Genomic DNA, 19,392 nt, shown 5'->3' on the forward strand with positions numbered 1-19,392 from the left:
AATTCTTAAAGTATGACAAGAGCTAAAGATAATACAAATACTAAAGAAGCCCCACACTGATTAGCTCAGTACATCAAACAAAAATGCATACCTATTAATTTAGAAAAACTTAAAACATCTCTCAATTTAAATGGTTTTAATTTTTGAAACAAAGTAAGTTCAAAGTCAGAAAGCAAGTTCAGTGATGCCAAAGACCTTGTTGTATCATGTCACTGTTTTTATCACAAAAAAATAAAAATAAAAAAAATAAAAGGAGCAACAGTGGATTACTGTATGGTGGCTTTCCCTCTACACTTATAAGGTTGGTGGTCCATGCACAAAGACGATCACTGCACATGCAATTATTCCTCTACTGTACACAGATGAAGGTATCAACCCGCTCAACTGAAAGTTAACTTTTTTTTGTTGTTTAACCATTAGAAAGTAAGCTTAGACAGTTTAGATAATACACTGATGAATTCAAATCTCCAACACTCCAGAATGTATCAAACCAGTAAAAAGGAAACAAGACTAAAGATAAACAATTTGTACATTCTAAAGCCGAACCACTTTGATGAAAAATGGAAACAAAGAACAAAACAAACAAAATTGTCAAAAGTGATTGAAAACTCCAGAAGCGTGTTGCTTTCAAGACATCTGTGATGGAGATGTTTGGGCCTTCCTCATGGAGCGCAGCGCCTTTTCCCGGAGGTGCTTCTCCAAGTCGTCCAAACCGTCGTCCACCTCGCTCTCAGACTCCTGAACAGAGTAAATATACCCATTAAGCATCGAGTTAACCACAAGGGCAATCAACACACATTTTACAGCCACTACTTTACAGAAAATACTGCGTTTGCTTTTACCTTTCTTGAATCTTTTGAATCGTCCTCCTCTGGTCTGGGGTTTTCTTGGCTTTCTTCAGTCACAGTGACCGAGCTTTTTTCCTTCTTGTGCTTTTTGTGTTTCTTATGCTTCTTGTCTTTTTTGTGCTTCTTTTCCTTCTTCTTCTTCTTTTTCTTTCCGCTGCCATCACCATCAGAGATCTGCAATAAAAAAAAGCATTTGGCTTAAAGAAACCAGACATGACCACAGATAGTAAATGTGAATAGACGGTACAGATTTCTCATCGCATTTGTCGGTGGGGTCTAACCTTGCTTGGAGACTGACTAGCAGAACGACTGCTGGCTTTTTTAGCTGGAGGTGGCGGAGGAGAGTGACTGGCAGAGCGAGAAGGCGATGGAGAAACAGACGCGGGGGCCAGACGTTTCTGTGCTGGTGGTTGAGGAGAAACTGATCTGGACCGAGAAGACACCCGCCTCACGGGTTTAGGGCTTAGAGAGGATCTGTGAAAATACAGCTGGCATCAGGAGAAAATCTCAAGATAAACAAGGAAATCATTGAGATGAAGCACATCTGTTTCCTTACCTCTGGGTGTTACGGCGCTCAGGAGTGCGAGATACCCTGCGAATGAGCTTACTACTATGGGATGGGGACTGTTGTCTCCTCTGAGTAGATGGAGATGCACTAGAGCCTTCAAAGCGTCTGTGGGGGCTGGTGGACCTCCTTAGAGGATGACTGCGGTTAACCGGTGATCGAGAAAAGCGCCTGCCTGCTGCAACGGGAGATCGCGTATCCCTGTTGGACCTCACAGGCATCACGGGACTCCTCCTGTGTCTAGGCGGAGATGAAGAGGAGGGAGGTGAGCGCCTCCTAGAAACAGGGGAGCTTCTGCGCTTTGGGGACCTGGAGGGACGCCGCTTTGGACCTGGCGACATGCGTTTCATCGGCGAATTGGACATCTTTCTTTTTTGAGGAGGCAAAGGTGAAGGGCTGTACCGACGCTGGATAGGAGGCGAGTATCGCCTAGAGGACAAAGACCTACGTCTGGGTGGAGGAGAGGGAGACCTAAGAAAGCCACAATCAGAGATTTAATACAATTTTTCTTTTTACATTTACAACAAGCACCAAAATTATAACTAAAAATAAGTTAGTAGAAGTTTCTTATACCTGCGTCTAGGGGGAGAGGGAGATCTGCGGCGTCGAGGGGGTGAAGGGGTGCGGCGTCTGCGCCCAGGAGAGGGAGAACGTCGTCTTCTATACAAGTAAAAATAATGAAGATGAGAAAAACACTCAACACTTCATGACAGAAAGCGTCAAAAATATGCAAACACAGCCAGGTGTGTGACCTTGGTGAGGCCTCCTTGAAGCGTCTACGGGGTGAAGGGCTGCGGCTAAGCCTTTTCTTCACTTCACCATTTCTGGCACCTGGCCCTGCTGCTGACTTATTAGGCCCCTCATCCTCTGAGGAGGACGTTCCACTATCTGAAAAAGCACAAGACAGCATTTGTATTTAATTAGTTTAAAATGTATTTACAGGGTGGATAATATAAAAAAAAAAGGGGAACCTGAGGAAGATTGTTGATTCTGTCTTCGATACTGACGCCGCTGCTGCACGGAGTCTGCTGCTCCCCCTTTATCATTCTTTTCCTCATCTGAAACGCAAATGAACGTTTTCATCAGTATGGAAACTCAAAAAGGACAATACAAGGTATTTGCACCGCTTTTGACAGCATGAGACTAAGCTCTGCTGATGCGTTTTACTGTTTTGCTATTTGTGTTGTATTATTAAGGCACTTTTTATAATGTTTGACTTTTTATTGTTTTAACATTTTATTTGTTTGTTTTTATGTTTTGAGCTTTAAATTAGGGCTGGGCAATTTACTGATGTAATCAATTAATTTGAATTTGTTTTAGACAATTTATTTTTGGGAAGAAGATAAAAGAAAATCAAGAATTTATCTTCTCAGCTCTCTGCTGTCTCGGACTTTCATTGATGGAAGTAAAGTCAGTCAGATATGAAAACATTAGCAAGCAAAAACACGCCCTAACTTCTGCTAGTTGCCTCCGTGTTACCTTCAGTTTAAGCTGATGAAGCAGCAGAATATGTGAGGATGTTTTACAGGATCCAGAAAAAAAACTGGAGGATAAACTTGCTTGATTTACAGCAGCAACAGAAAGTTTAATACAAAGTGTTGATGTGGAAACAGCGGTGTCGTTACACACTGATGCTGTGATGCTAAATCCTAACAAGCTGTTCCTTGTGTCACCTACATGTGACCGGTTTAAAGTCAGACTATTTCTCCACTGAACGGACTTTAAGATGTGGTGGATAAATGGAACCAAATTAATTCATAGAACATTTATAAAAACTGTATTATATAATTATAAAAACAGGCACTTTGTATGGAACTTTATTAGAAGTGCCTTTGTAAGATTACAGAGTCGGTGTTGAGCTGAAAAAGTAACAACCACATAGTTTTGGTTGTTGGAGTGTATAAAAACTATTTTATTATTCCTAAATGTTTTTCCAGGTAAACAAAGTTCAACTCAGTTAATCTGTAAACTCCACTAGTAAAGAATTCCAATCTACATTTATGCTTCATGATAATTGTGTATTTTATCTAATATGGTTCCAAAGTGTAGCATTGTCATTTTTGATCCAAAGGTGTGAAACAAGAACATTTCTTTAACAGCCTCAGCTCTGACCTGACTCGGAGCCGTCAGAAGGTCCAATCTTAACATTTTCAGACGGAGATTCTCTTCCTTCTGGTTTTTGCTTGAAACCTGAAAATGAGAGTTCTGTAAGTTTAAAATAGTCTGTCTAGATTTCGAGCTTGTAGAATATTTATGTGTTAAATATTTTCGTCACAAAGAAATATGGACTGTAAAAAAACTTTTTCTTGGGGGGGGGGGGGGGGGGGGGGGGGGGGGGCAGGTGTTGCTTTAAGGCAAGATAAGACGATACATTTGTTCTCTCATTGGACTTGAGTATACATCCTACCTGAGGATCTCGGCGGGGAAGCAGAGCCCTGGCCCCTTCTCATTCGTGGAGAAGGCGAGCGTTTGTCCTTTCCTACGGGGCTCAAGGATGTGGGGGGACGCTGTTTCCGGGGTGGGGTGGTCGACGTTCTTTTCAGGGGTTTTTTAGGAGAACGTAAACCAGAGGAGCTGCTGCCAGAGGACGAAGCAGAACGAGAGCGCCTCCTACAGACCAAAGGTAATTTTTTTTAATGTTTATTTTAATACAACTTTTAAGGCAATTTGGAACAACAAAAAAACCCACAGAAACCTACGGTATATAGATTTTGTGTCACATTAACACGATAAAAGTTAAATTTATGCATTTATTCCCTTTTTGATTAAGTCAAAATATATGCGTTTCTTTAGTGAGATATTTCTGGGAGCATTAACTGAAGTTCAGACTCAAACTCTGGATGAAAGGTTTTGTAACAGTATAACAAAATCATAGGTGAGCATCTCTGCTATCCGACCTTCGCACAGGGGAACGCCTGTGTCGATGTCTGGGGCCAGCGGGGCCCCGTCTAGGGGGACTCCTTCGACGAGGGGACATCCTCCTTCTAGGACTTTGTCTTCTACGTGGAGAGTAAGATCTGAAAAAGAAAAGAGAAATAAGCCTTTTGCAGCCTAATTTTTTCACACTAATTCAACAAATGATGTCCCACGTTACCTTGAACGGGAGCGGCGCCTACGGGAATGGGAGTGAGACCGGGAGCGGTGGTGAGGCCTTTCTCTCCTCGGATCCCTCTCCCTTTCACGTGACCGTGGTCTGTCCGCTTTTTTATGAGGTTTCTCCGGAGATGTTTCTTTAACCTCCGTTGCTGAGCTCGCTTTAGCGGCCTCTACAGCTGTATCTCTGCAATAAAAAAATGTTCAAGTGTTAATTCTCCACCATTTTAGATATGAATCAAATCAATCTGTCAAAAACAAAACACCACCAACCCTGCAGAAGAAGCTTCTTGAACGACTTGTTGTTGTGCGGCTTTTCCTGATGAATCTGGCTCCAAAGACTGCTCTGAAGGTTTAGTGGGCAGCTGCATAAGAGGGGGGGGGGAGCTGCCGCCGACTGGACTAGGCTTACGCCTGGGGGACCGTGATGGACTGCGTTTCCTTTCTCTTTTCACTGGTGACCTTCGACGTGGTGATGGAGATCTTGTCTTCCGCCTGAACAAAAAAAAAAAAAGAAAGTGTTTCAGTGTATTAAAGTAAGACTTAGGCCAGAACAGTGTATGGTTTTGTGAGACAATCCAAAGAAACATAAGATATAGCTTCACAATTAAAGCAAATGTACATCAAATCATGAATCATCAAATCTTTGGGTCCAAAATTAGCTAAATTTAGCATTTAATTGAAAGCAAAAACATTTTTTTAAAAGCTGGAAATACATTCAAGAATCAAGGGGTTAAGTAAATTCTAATCAAAACACATGGTTGTGAACACATGCATCAGGGAATACAATGTCATAAAAACTTATTTAAAGGGAAGTAAATTTATAAATATAGTTCTAAAATGCATCTGTTAAAGACTTGTCAGACAAGGTCCCAAAAAATTCACAGAAGTTTAAACCAGTCAACATAAACAATGATGATAATTCTAACCGTCTTGGACTCCTTGATTGAGCTCTCTCCCGGTTTTCCTTTTCCTTCTTATCTTCATCCACCTTCCTCAATGAAGCAATCTTCTCCTGTTCAATCTGAGAAACACCAAAAAGCACTGATCATACAGCTGGGAAGCATTGCATTCAGCTAAATAATCACCGACTACAACTTAACCCTGAAATACGTTGCTGTAGATCAATAATGTGACATAGGGGTGATGAGGAAGCGCACCTGTCTCTGTCTGATTTCCTCCTTCTTTTGCTCCAGGAAGGCAGAGGGGATGCCGGCGATGTTTTCTTGGGCGCTCAACAGCAGGGGCCACAGGTCTTTCATGAACTCTCGGGCATTCTTTCCATTCAGGAACCCTGTCAGGTTGATCTGCATCATCTTGCTGTCTGGATGCTGCAACACACAGACATGAAAAGGGGAAAAGAGAAAAAAAATACAGCTGTTGAAATATCTGAAAACAAAATATTAAAAGGAGGCAGGATCCCACAAATGGGAAGTCCTGCCTTCTATCCCTCACTAGACTAAACCTGGATTAATGTAATCATATCAAAACATGTTTAACAGTGACTATCATTTTACAAATATCTCAGTCCAAAGCTGGATTTACTACTAACCAATACAAATAAATCAGTTAAAAATGATAAATTCATACAATTATATAAACTCCATGCAATCTTTTTTAGTTTTAAATATGTTAACGTAGCACAGAAACTCAAATACAAAAATGTGTAATTTATTTTGTAAGTGCTACTTTGCTACTTTCCACTCCCAGTAACGCTATCCAACCCATTTCCCAGTCTCCCCCCCAGGCTACACTTTAGGGGTTCGACAAATTAACCATAATACAGAGTGCATTAAAACCCAACACTGCAAATACAGTTCCGGTGTCTTCAGTGAGTCCCGTGGAACCAGTGGGCACGGAGCTCCCTTGGCTTGCTTCCGCCTCCCTACAGCTTGAGACTCAACCACCTTGAGCTTAATGTTATATCATTCTAAATTGTAAGAGACGAACAAGCAATAATGAGTACACAGCAACACAAAAAATAGATTATTTTTATTTCAAATAAATGAAAAAGTGAGAACATTGAAAACTAGTTCTACTACTGTATTCATTCTTTAAAAAAAACACTAAAGTCCCCTTTAAATTCTAACAGCCCGACCCTCCCACCTACACACTTACATTTCTGGGATTTTTTTGGGCAAGTCCACCCACTTCGGAATTATATCTAAGAAAAACTTTACAAAGACTGCATAGAGACTCGCATTAAAACAGGCATAAACATTCAATTACTACTACTTGACCTACTTAAGATGTATCCTGAACGTCTACCTTTAAACAAAAGTTAAATATAATTATTGAAATGTCAACACACAGAATGTGCTGCTTAGAGAACAAAAACTTTTTTGCACTACGATTTGGTTAAAAATTGCAAATTACAATGCTGTTTTTGCCTTTAAACAAAGGTCTGTCTTTAAAATCACATGCAGTTGGGCTAATTTTAAACTTGCGTATGTTTAGTTTGATTTTTTTAATGTATTTTTACATCAATGCAAATTGTTGAAACATAATAACTGAAAAGTATTGCATCTTGTAGCTCACCTGCCATGCACCAAAATAACTCATGTTTGTTGGTCTAGAGCAGTGTTTTTCAACCAGTGTGCCGCGGCACACTAGTGTGCCGTGGGAGATGGTCAAGTGCGCCGTGGAGAAATTGCCCTCATTAACTGATCTAAAAATGTTTTCCATCTCCAGGAAATAAACTCTTTGTTCATCCAAACAGGCCCTGATAAAACACTGAGTAGTTAGGAATATAAAAGATCTTAAAATTACTTTTTCTTTGTGTTTATTTAATTCTATTAAAGACATTTTGATAAGAATCACGGTACCGCGATTTAGCTGCAGCTATAACTGTGTAAGGAAAAGTCCCGTCCCTTTAACTGTCTCTGCCAATCATTCTTGAAGGCTTAATCACATGTCATCAGTCTGACCAATCAGAAGTGGTTAAAGTCTTCACTTCCTTGTTCTTAATTCTGCTGATAAAGTCGCTCAGTTCTAACAAAAATACCAGCTAGAGCTCGTCTTTAGCTGGGGGGGGGCTGTCGATCAATACAGACCATGAATTTCTGCTTTTGTTTTTTTGGATGGGTTAAAGTGTGCCGTGGCTCAAAAAAGGTTGAAAAACACTGATCTAGAGAGCTAACAGTTACAGGAAACAAGATGAATGTCAACATTAAAGACTTTTTTTGAGGATCTTAAGGCAGTCTTCACAGGTACATCCCCCCCCCGCCTTTTTTTTTTAAATCTACATAAGACATTTAAGGTTGTCTTTACAAGTTACATCTGTTAATAAAATAGAAACATGCCTAAACTGATACGTTATATTTGCGCTGCACATCTTTTTGGAGATTGGAGCAATATTACATTAAACTGGAGAGTCGATAACATAAAACTTTTAGTCAAGATGGTGGTGAAACAATACTTTTCAGTCTGATACACAGTGATGAAAGTCAGGTAAGGAAAAAATCCCTGAACTTTTCTTTGAGCGATATGGCGGGCACAGAGCGAAATTTTGGAAAAATACGTGGTCTTAGATGTATTCTGGTGCATTCTGGCAGCTAGTTATTCACTTCTTTATCAAGAAACTAAGACTAATTGGAGCATCATGATTTGTCATTCAAACCCCTAGTTTGACTCTCCATTAAGGACTTGCTGGTCCCAAAAAAGAATTTGGAAAATTGCTCAAAGTAACACAATCCTACAATCTATGCTTTTCCTTAAAGCTGCAAAACATACAATTGCTAAAATATAGTAACATCAAAGCCCCAAATGGCAAAAAGAACACCAGTAACTATGATATTCTATGAAAATACCTCAGTTATTTATACATTATTTCTGCTTTAGAAATGACTGATGTACAACATCCACTTGCACTGTTTTCTCAAACTATAATTACATCAAAATATGGGATCTGCTTTAAACTTTAATTCTATAACATAATACATCAATTCTTTAACACCAATACTAAGTAATCTGGGAAATATCAAAACAAACATACAAACTAAACAAAACATTGTAAACATTATTTTTTAAGGGAGTGCGGGTCCAAACCATCAAATACTTATAATTAATGTTAACTATACTGAACTAAATCATGGTAATTAGGAAATACAAATAAATTAGATAAAGAAATGTATTCAAAATAAAAACTGAAACTCAAAACTAAAATTGAAATTATTTCAAAATGTGGTTTTGAGATTATTTTACACAAAAAAGTATTTGACCTACACTACCTTAAAAATCTTTTTTTTCCAGCCAAGACCACTTCAATTTGTTTTTTATCGTCTTCTCACAACTGAGGTCGTGACCACGCTCAATAATGACGATGCCTGCCATTATTTTAACACAAATTTGATCGCAAACTCTTCAGATGTGTTTGTGAAAGTTTAGCGTGGGTCCGCCAGTTTTGGTCTCTAGGGAAGCAAGTCACGCTGACCACGTGGTGCAGACAGAGCCAATCAGACCCATCGACGCATCCGAAAGCAACTAAAACGTCCCGTCATTGGTCAATTAGGCCGGGAAGACGAGAGATGGCCACGACCATAGAGGAAGCGATCTGCGGATAAATATAGAAAATAAAGCTAAAATTAGCTGATTTCAGACCATTTTTTAATCCGGAAAGCGATTTGTCCGTAGAGATCAGGTCTTTATTTCCCGGAAAGTACGTTCGGTTTGCTCAAAAACCCGGATTTCCGGGAATTCCCGGAAGACTTTCATCACTGGATACAGTTAAAGATAAAGACTGATAATGTTGAAAACAGGCTTCAAACTTTACGCCTTCTATTTTTGTTTGAGTCTCCAGCTATTTTTAATGGGATCTCAGCAATTATGAACTGCAAAGTCCTACAGAGAATACAACTGTTCAAATCTTCAGCTGTGCCTTTCACAGACATGAAATAGGTGATCCCTGTAACCAAAACTCACCTCAAACCACAAACTGCATCATGAAGGGAGAGTTGGGCTCTGTGACTTTGGGCTCAGGAGAGAGCTAATTAGATGTTGGTGCTATACTTCTGATGCAAGGTTTAACATCCATATTGGTTCAGGCCTTTTAAATCATAAATCACATCATCATTAGAAAACTGCTGAATAAAGGCACTTTGTCAAATAACAGCAAAACATGTCAATGTCATAAATCACTTTTACACCAATTTGTCTCTTTACCCATTTACTTTCAGGAGTATTATTAGGATGATTTACTTGCTTGCATCCCTTCTTACTGGCTACAAATTGCCCTAAAAATAATCAAAGCTGTAACAAACCAAAACAAAGGAGAGACAATTTCAAACATTACCTTCTCCTCGAGTTGGTTGAAAATGAACTCAATGACCACATCGTCTTCAAATCCCAGAATCTCTGTCACACGCTGAGTAATCCAAGGTTTGATGACTTCTAGGTTCACTTTGGTCATGTCCACCTGAGGGAAACCAAACAAATCGTCAAGTAAACCAGTGACTAAAGACAAAACAGTCCATGTTAAAGAAAGAACAACATAAACATTTAAACTTGAAACATGTATATATACTCATTATTTTTGGACCCATATTTCTACACATTGATTTTAAGACTTAGAATAGAATTTAAAGTCCTACTTTGATCATCTTTTTATCTTATGTAAACATGTTTCCAGTGGTCTTTTCATTATGATTGTGTTGTTTATAGCCAGAATTAATGCATTAATAATAATAAATAATAGTCTTATTGTTTTCTAGTACATAATTCATAGTATTAGTTCATTGAAATGTGCTTCCATGTTGTGGACGGGACTGTTGGTGCTGAGTAACCCTCACATCTTCCCGTCATCCATCTGCGTGCTTTGCTGCGAGCTTACAGCCCCTCACAACCCCAACCTAACATTAGTTGTGCAACCAAAATGCCGAGCAATATTGGAGCTATCCAGTCGTACAGTTTTGAGCCAGATGCCAGCTCAGACGACGAAGACAAGAGACGTACACGATTCTAGTTGTCCACAAATGGACACATCAGAATGGAGCGCAGCAGAGAACTTGTATCCTGCCATTGGATCTTCTGTCACACCTACAAGCTTTTCCAAACAGCATTCTTTTATTCTGCTCCTGATTAGGGTTGATCGATGTCCCTTAAATTGGTCGTTGACGATGTTTGCAGTAAACCATCGGGATGGACGATGATATCGCCGGGGGATTTTTAATTTTTCATTATTATATAGTTATTATTCATTATTTCACTTTATTACTTCATTTATTTTATTTCCCAACTAATGACTCATCCGCGATGATCCAGTATAAACTGAGGGAAGTGACTTTAACAAACAAAATAGAAAATAAGTAGTCCGCTCCTGCACTTGATTAGTCAAGTGGACCGAGCGACCGTGTCTCTGAGGAGACGGACTTTGTGTTTGATGGGAGGATGCTTTGTTACGTGTGCGCTATGTGTGGGAGACTTCGGACTGCGATCTGTCCCACAGTTCTAGGTGAACAAGCTACCGGAATCAGGAGAACCGGGTCTAAAGTGTGTGTCCGGTCCAGAGCTCGGACCATCAGCTCACATAGCGGCTTTGGGGCGGTGTGTGAGCTTTTCAAAGCAGAAATGTCGCTCAGTCCTTAGAAACCGTTCAAACAATCACGTGGATTTGGGTTTCCAGTCGTGTCCCGACAAAGTAAAGGCTGATGTTATGCCCACATATTTACGTGCAGCCAAGATGCAGATTGCAGCGTTTCCCGCATGGATTTTATGTTCATCAAACAAGGCTAATGTTGTTAGCGCGTGTTAGCCTCTCTTAGTCCTGGCTTTTTCCAGCTTCGTTCTTCAACAGAAAAAAGCACTGACCACACAGATTTAAATTAAAATGATGAGCAAACAGGCGCTTCATAATAACCCTAACATTAATAAAAGCACGTTTGGAGGATATCTCGTATATTACCGAGCTGCCGGATATCTATGTATGTAGCCTCTCAGCGGAACTCATTTCCTCTTCCGGTATTTCAAACACTACTGCGCATGTGCGAAGGATTTATTCCAAATGAAAGTGTGACCATGTGAACGTTTGTTGTAATCAGAAATGTTTTTCTGGGCCCACGTACACGGTTGAATTCTAATCCGACCATTGATCCGATCAAGATATTTTGCACATGTAACCGCGGCTTATGGTGTCGACTCGCAGCGTGGCGGGGGCGTGGCATCACGATGGTGACATCTCCATGGAGAGACACCATCGGCACAACCGATGAACCAGAAATGCCATTTGAAGATGAATTTTCTTTCTATGGGTCCTCCAACATGATAAAAATGCCACAGGAACGTGTTAAAAAACAATTTTCCTTGGAGTGGGTCTTTAATGCCCATTTTACAGGCTATTACATGATCATAGTAAAAAGAGGTGGAGCAAGCTCCAAACATTTCCCTCCCCAACTATGTCCTCCCAGTCAAGACATGACTTTTCTCCAGGCAGGCTGTTTTTACATTTTAATGTTCCCATGCAGCCAGTGAACCAGCAGTTAACGTTAACTACTCTGTTCATCATGGGTGTGTCAAAGTTTGCAATAGTTGGTTCTTATTGGCTAAACTAAGCCAACTGAGTTATCACAAGTGGAACCAAGAAGGCCATCTATTGTGACATGGACACTTTATTAAAACAGTAAACAAGTTTGTAATAATTAAAAACCTAACCAAGTTAAAAACCTTTTTAAATTCTAACATTTCAATGTTATTTTATATATTTTATTATTATTGCAGACATGTACCTTTGAGACCAGTTGAGACAGCAGGAATAGCTGAGATTTATCAGTACAACCAAAATAAAAGTTCCATTTTCAAACTTTCAAAACTAGAAGTTTTGAAGATATGTAATGTACAATCAAAACACATCATATTCTGATATAACAAAAAAATACCTTCTTGTCCAGACATTCTGCAAATTTCAGCTGCTTCAGCAGTTTCTTCTGCTTGTTGCTGAAACGGTTGTCTTGCTCCGCACTTGTACCCTTTGGAATAATGAACCAGCAAGGTTTTAATAAGACAAAATGTAAAATACATGATACACCATGCATGTAGGAATCTTGTCCAGAAAACGTTTAAAGCACCGTTTAGTCAACAAACATTTTAGGCTAATAAACACAAATTTGCCTCGTTCAAAATTATTCGTTTACAACAGTGGAAAAGGGGGGCTCGACGCTGTGGTAGTAATCTGAGCTCGTGAATCTGGGTCATATCGTTGATACGCATAAATTAGCTTTTGCTAAGCTAACTGTCCTCTGAAGTCCTCGTGGCTAACCAAAGAGACACATTTACCGTCTCTGGTATAGAAAAATTCCGGAATTACATCGTTATGTGTTTAACAAAACAGTAAGAAGCCAAATGACTGTTGGCTAAAGTTCATATAATGACAACCGTGACTCTTTCGGGACGCACCGGTTAGGCGCCATCTTCGGAGAAGGCCAACAAGTTAGCTGTGGCTTGCTAGTTGTGTCTGGCCTAATTCCTGATAACTTGACAGCAGATGAATATCAGGTTTTAAAATACACCAACATAATAATATTACATTATTAGATCAAAAAGGCGTCGATATGTAGTGTGTCATTGCAAATTGTTTCTACGGCTTAGTTTAGAATAAAAACCTCAAAGGAGAACCAATGCTTATTTTCGCACCAGTTGATAGACGAAGCCCTGACTAAGCGTGCCAAATCTAGCCGAATGTCCCTCTCTGCCTATAATAATGCGTAGCATTTAAGGCACATATCAGATCAATATACAATTCAGCAAGACGGTTGCTACTGTCAGAAATAAGTTTACTCCACTTACGCGGAAAAATCCCGCGTCCATTATCGGGGAAAATGAATCGTTTCAGGAGCGGTTGAAAAAGACTTGCAAGGCTTCGGTGAAATCTGAAGGGAGAGCCGGATGAAGATAGCGCCTCGTCCGGAAAAGATGGGTACTGCACTCAATTTACAGTCTTCTTCTTGTGGTTCAAATGGCGGGAGGCACCAACGCCAAGGCTCATTACCGCCAACTACTGCGTTGGAGTGTGAGTCGGACTTAATAGACTAGTATAATAGACTTAGTACACTAATATACTTAATACACTAATAGACTTAATAGACCACTTAATAGATTTGGTCCTAGACTAGGTCCTAGTCTATTAAAAAAAACACATTGTCCTCAACAGTCTAGTTCTCTTAAAAAATCCAATAACAACTCAATTGAAATTATGCTCCCCTTCCAAAAGCCTCCTCAAACTCAGCCGCTCTGCCTCCGGCAACCGTACTCCATCCTCCACGTGCTTTCTTTCTTCCCCATACAATTCTCAGTAACACAAAATGTGCTCCACTGATTCTTCCCCTTTCCCACAATCACAGAGACCAGTGTGGATGTTTCCCCAGTAAATGTAATGTATTATTTAAAGCAGTGTGTCCCATCCTCAATCATGATATAATGATTTGATCTCTAGTGTTTGACTTAAGATGCACCTTTCCCTACCTTTTGTTGTATATTAAATATATGTCGTCCTTTCCTCTATCTTTCACATTGTTTCTGCCAGTCTTCCATAACACACCTCCTCATAATTGTCCTAACTTCTGTTCTTCCCAATGGAAATTCTATCTACACACCCTGTTTCAATGCCCGCTTTGCCAGAAAATCAGTTTTTATTCCACCCCCATGTGCTGGTACCCACATAATTCTGATACCGATATTCCATTTCTCCAGTCTCGACACAATCTCAAATCTCATACATTAGATCTGACCTGCTGTCGGAAGAAAAAGATTTCAAAGACATTACACCATCACCAATTCTTTTCTGCTCTAACATGCGTAAACTAAATGATATTGCCAACATTTCAACAGCAAAAACGCAAAGATCCTTTGATGGCTTAATTCCGACATACTTTCCTAATTTTGGGATACAGAAAGAAAAAACTGTCCTCTTTGTTACTGAATCTTCAGATCCATCTGGGAATGAGTGAAGCATGAACCGTATTCAACCTGTCTGCTGTGATTTCATCCCAATTCCCTTTGCTAACATCCATCTTCATATGGAGATAAAAATCAACTTGTACGGTTGGAAAAACCCAGAAAGGAGTGGTACAAAAACGTCTTAACTGGGTCCTATCATAAATCTTTGTTACTCTCTCCATATAGATAATTTCCAAGCAACACTTTTGTTTTCCCCCTACAACTCTCCCAACAGGGAGCACTTCTAATTATGTGTTCTTCTACTGCACTGTAAAATGTATATTCACCCAGTAAGTGACCAGCAGTTGTTTAGATCTGAGATTCAATGGCGGTTCTCCCATATCTAAAGCTGTGCACTTGCTCCAATACTTTTCCATATAGTTTTAAGTCTATAACAGTTTGCCGTTTTCCAGTAAAAAACATGCATTTTGTTTTAGCCACTGAAAATCTGAAGCCCCAATCATAGGATCAGTTTTCCACCTCCGTAACTGCGTCTTGCACCTTTCTCTTTACATAACGAATATTCCGTCCCCTCCTCCACAAGGCTCCGTCATCTGCAAATAATGCCTTCCCAAATTCATATCCGATGGCATGATAGATTTCATTTATCATAACTGAAAACAACACACAACTGAAAACAACGTACAGTCATTTTTATTCCCTTTATAAAAAAAAACATAGTTTTTCCAGATTAACTCATCTTGCAGAAATACATCAAACCATTTTGAGTACTACTTTGCACTACTTTTTAACGGTACTTGCATTTAAAATTATTTTTCTGCTGTTTCTTCTTGTTTTTTTGGTCAGAAAAAGCATTAAAAAGAAACTTTCCTTTTTAAAGAAAAAAAAGCCTTTTTTTTTGGATAAATAGCCTTTTTATTTGTCAGTGTCCACTGCATTATTTTAAACATTATATTGTATATTTTCCAAACTCTATTTTATTTATTTCTATTTTTATTTGTTATATTTATATTTATCATAATTCATATCAAAAGTCACACGGATGGAATACAAGTTAAATGAAGAGTTATTCTCATATACAACAACCAAAGTTGTAGTGATGTATAAAATATGTACTTTTCACTTCATAGGATATATTACAAAAAATCTGCTTTATAAGATGGCAGGAATACCAAATGTGTCGCCCCTGCCCAGAGTTGAGAGATCCAGTCAGTCCAGCGGATCCTGAAATGAAGTGGTACATGTGTTCAACTAATTCATCGTGTGTTGGACACTGTCAGAGACACTGCAACAGGTTGTTGCTCCCATCCATGCAACTGTGACATTTGGAAATAGTAGAAGCTTAAGAAATAGGAATAGTTCTGCTCCATTTAAAGCAAAGCTGCCATGTGTGAAGTGGTGCTTAAACCATAACAATTAAAAACAACACAAATGAAGAAGAGGTGACAGTAGATAATTCCCTGAAGAAGACCCAGCTGTTTTAGTTTGTGTGCATGCGTGATATCTCACTACGTGTCAGGTGTGAGTAAGATTGGATGTTTTACGGTACGTCCTTATGTTTCATGAAAGTCCATGTTGACAGCATGTGGAAGTTGAAGGAGGCTGTGGTTAAATACAGGCTGGAGAAAAGCCTGCTCCTTTTTGGAGGAAAAGGTTTTTGCTAGCTTTTGGGAAAAGCCTCGTTGGTCTTATTTTCTCGAATGGAGATCAACATGTCTGAAACCAGCTCTTCAAGCCCAAAGGCTGGTGCCCAGCCCCAGTCTCTCCTGGCATTGGAGTCGTCAAACCTCACAGGCCAGCTATCTGCTGTAAATGGACAAAGATAATGACCAGATTACTTTCAACTCTTAGGCATTTTAAGAGTTAAATATCATTTATTTGTATTTACATTTTAAAAAGGGGATAAAACTCTGTTGCTTTAATTTAATTTTTTTTAAACTGAAAAACTTGAAGTTTCATCAAAGTAAACATGCTTAAAAAAAACAACAAAGTTTTGTGATTGAGTTTTTGTTTTGTGGGGGTGTGGCATTGGTGTTGGGTTGTACCTATTGTCTGGCGGACAGAGTCTGGGTTGTAGGTAACCGTCAAGTGAGGTAGATGCTTGCGGATCTCCTGGGCCACCTCCTCCGGAGTGAAGCTCATGGCAGCTATGTTGTAGGTGCGCAGTGAAAGCTGGCACTCGGGAGCCTGCATGAACTCCACTGTGGCACGATGGCAGTCGGAGATGTGCATCATTGGAAGACGGGTGTCGGCTCGGAGGTAGCACTCATGGTGACCTGTGCTGAGAGCGTCGTGGAATATCTGAACTGCATAGTCTGTGAAAAAAAGGCATAGAAGAATCTTAGAAAGCCTTTACACTGGGTTGTTTGATACACACTAGAGGTTCTTTACTCTGATTGTCTGATTTTCACTGTTCTTTTACAGACCAAACTAGCAGACTCCTGCCCTCTTAACCCTTGTGCTATCTTAGATGACCCCCACCCTTGCATTGACGTGTTCTTCCTACCATGAAAAAGGTGGATACAGGTGGAAAGATTTCATGTAATCCATGGACACCGGTGAAGATCACAAATCATTGAAGAAAAAAGGTTCAGCCCACTGTCTAGTGGGTCTAGATGACCCAACTCCCAATGTTAAAGTGCCTAGGATAGCACAAGGGTTAAAATGAGGGTATTGGTTTGGTTGCAAGTGAACTTTGGTGCAGTTCAGTGGCAGGGTAAACAAAAATGGACAATCTTGCTTATGATAGGAAGTGATCCACCACAAATACCGTATTTTCTGCACTATAGGGTACACTAGATTATAAGGTGCATCATCAATGATGAATGGTCTGTTTTCAAACTAGCAGACTAGTCAGTTTTTTCTGCTTGGGGCTTTGTTTTCATTTCATGTCAGTGAGTTTCCAGCAATACCACCTCAAAGCCGCTATTGTAACTATGAGGTTTCAAGACTGTTTGTTCCTTTCAGAGTAAAACCAAACCTAATTAAATAAATGTATTTATCATCCAATCAAACCATGTCCACCAAATTATCTTGTTATAAAATCTTCATCAACATATACAAGTAAACCCATTTTGAATGTGGTGGAAAATATTCTGAACTTTTTGGTTTTTAATATTCTTTCTTTTAAATTTCTGTGACTTCAGCTGCTTTTTTATATATATTTATTTTTAATGAAACACATGTATGTATGTGTTGGTTAAGGTGAAGAAATACCTGTTGTTCCTCCACCAGGAGGGGTGTTGACTGATATCACACCAGGGTAACGAAGGCAACGGAAATCCAAGCCATATTTATGGTGAAGATACTAAAGAAAGAAAATCCTCCTGATTCTTACATTTTGTGGACATTTACTCCATTAATACAACTTCTCAGTTAGCATTTAAACTTTTAAAAAATTCTTACCTCTCCCATAAGTTCACCGTGCACTTTAGACACACCGTAAATTGTTCGAGGGCGTTGCACGCAGAGGTCTGGGGCCGGGTCCCGCGGAGAGGAGGGACCAAATGCCCCAATGGTGCTTGGGACAAAGAGGCGAAGGCAGTTCTCCAGAGCCAAGTCCAGGACGTTGTGCAGGCCTGGAGGGGCAGCAGAAGATCAGGGAGGAGGCTTTAAACCTTGAAAAATTGGCTTGTGTAAACGTTGAATGTCCATTCAGACCTGTGATGTTGATCTTTCGGGCCAAAGCCACATTAGCCTCACCCACAGCGCTGAGCAGAGCGCTATAGTGGACCAGCCAAGTGACACGGTTATTAACAATCAGTTCTCTGAGGTGTCTGTAGTCCAATACGTCAGCATACACAAATGGGCCTAAAGTAACAGAATAAAATGTTTTTACTTCTGGGTATAAAATCAACATAAAAGGCCACAAAAGGCCATAAAGGTTCTGCATACCACTATTAGAAACATGAGGTGGTGGCTTCTTGATGTCTGACAGGATTACATTCTCTGTTCCATATTGTTTTCTAAAAAGAAACAAATGTTGTGTTGATTGAGCAAAATTCTATACAATTTTTAATTGTAGGATTTGAGTGAATCACACCTCAGCATCTCTGCAAGTCCCACACCTAACTGCCCGAGTCCACCTGCAAAAAGAGAGAATGTTATCTCAGGGAAGAACAGAAAGAAAACCCAATGTTATGTTGCATCATATTTAAGAAAATAAAGCTTTATTTGTTGCGAAGCTTTGTTCCAGAACAAAAACTGAAGCCAGGCCATTATTCTCCTCCCTTTCATGCCGCTAGCACTGTCTGTGTGCATCCTATTGTTATGACACAAAGTGAGGTCCTGCTGTAAGTGCTCATCAAAAACAACAAGAGAGAGGAAGCACTTGTCCCTAGTATTCTGTTCTTACCAGCGATTGATGAAAACCGTCAGGGTGAATCTTATATAGTGAGAAAACCCACACCGGACTGGATATTGATGTCACCTGTGATGAGGACACGCGGGTTCTCCTGAGGAGGAGCGGGGTTCTGGATGTCCTGGTTGTTCCACCTGCTCATCTGCCAGGCTGAAGACCCAAAGCTGCAACCGGGCCGTTTGAGCGTCCTGCCGAGGCGACCGTGGCAGAACAGGCTCAGCAGCATCCTGTTGGAAACACACACTCGAACGCCTGGCTGCATGTCCTGAAGGACAGCGGCAAAAGTTATCACACATTGTGAAACATGAGACAAACATCCTTTTTCATAATGGGTCATAAAGGAACCAGAACATAAAAGTTATTTACCTGAGTGAGGAGTAATCCTGTACAGAGGATTTTTTATTCAAAGCCAATAGATGCCGCTGCTTCTCAAAACTGGAAAGTTGATCATCTGATTGGTCACCGTCTGGGTTCACTCAGTAGCCACCGGATAAACATACATGTGAGAAGAGTCATGATGGGCTCTGTGGTTCTTTGTGGGATCACAGTGGTCCAGAGCTCTCGCCTGAGCAGGACTACATCCTCCAGCTTGCAAAGGCTCACGTGTGCAAACATGCTGACTTGCTGTGCACAGGGATTTG

The 19,392-nt window shown here is 40.0% G+C and overlaps 2 protein-coding genes across 7 annotated transcripts; both read right to left on the reverse strand.

The window, feature by feature from the left end:
* Positions 1–121: 121 nt before the first annotated feature.
* On the reverse strand, positions 122–13,610 carry srrm1 (serine/arginine repetitive matrix 1). 5 transcript variants are annotated; one of them, XM_078940695.1, is made up of 17 exons: positions 13,282–13,610; positions 12,375–12,464; positions 9,797–9,919; positions 5,667–5,837; positions 5,436–5,530; positions 4,780–5,001; positions 4,508–4,693; positions 4,311–4,430; positions 3,821–4,023; positions 3,526–3,603; positions 2,385–2,471; positions 2,166–2,301; positions 1,987–2,070; positions 1,405–1,884; positions 1,130–1,322; positions 843–1,022; positions 122–738 (listed from the first exon to the last, which is right to left on the reverse strand). In XM_078940695.1, exons 1-17 carry the CDS (start codon positions 13,300–13,302, stop codon positions 628–630), a joined length of 2,580 nt encoding a protein of 859 aa, XP_078796821.1. In that variant the 5' UTR covers positions 13,303–13,610; the 3' UTR covers positions 122–627. The 5 variants fall into 5 exon arrangements, with proteins under 5 accessions (XP_078796821.1, XP_023807640.1, XP_078796823.1 ...); XM_023951872.2 differs by having other exon boundaries at positions 1,987–2,073; XM_078940697.1 differs by lacking the exons at positions 9,797–9,919; positions 12,375–12,464; positions 13,282–13,610 and adding an exon at positions 9,427–9,553 and having other exon boundaries at positions 1,987–2,073.
* A 1,458-nt stretch (positions 13,611–15,068) lies between these two features.
* Positions 15,069–19,383, reverse strand: tdh2 (L-threonine dehydrogenase 2). Of its 2 annotated transcripts, XM_078941386.1 has the most exons (9): positions 19,118–19,383; positions 18,821–19,016; positions 18,434–18,476; positions 18,286–18,356; positions 18,052–18,201; positions 17,797–17,969; positions 17,608–17,698; positions 16,437–16,706; positions 15,069–16,197 (listed from the first exon to the last, which is right to left on the reverse strand). In XM_078941386.1, the coding sequence occupies exons 2-9, from the start codon at positions 19,011–19,013 to the stop codon at positions 16,052–16,054; spliced, it is 1,137 nt and encodes a 378-aa protein (XP_078797512.1). In that variant the 5' UTR covers positions 19,014–19,016; positions 19,118–19,383; the 3' UTR covers positions 15,069–16,051. The 2 variants fall into 2 exon arrangements, with proteins under 2 accessions (XP_078797512.1, XP_078797511.1); XM_078941385.1 differs by having other exon boundaries at positions 18,821–19,189.
* Between the last annotated feature and the right edge of the window lie 9 nt (positions 19,384–19,392).

Source organism: Oryzias latipes, chromosome 22, assembly GCF_053564925.1.
Source record: "Oryzias latipes strain Hd-rR chromosome 22, Olatipes_Hd-rR_3.1".
NCBI classification, from domain to species: Eukaryota; Metazoa; Chordata; class Actinopteri; order Beloniformes; family Adrianichthyidae; genus Oryzias; species Oryzias latipes.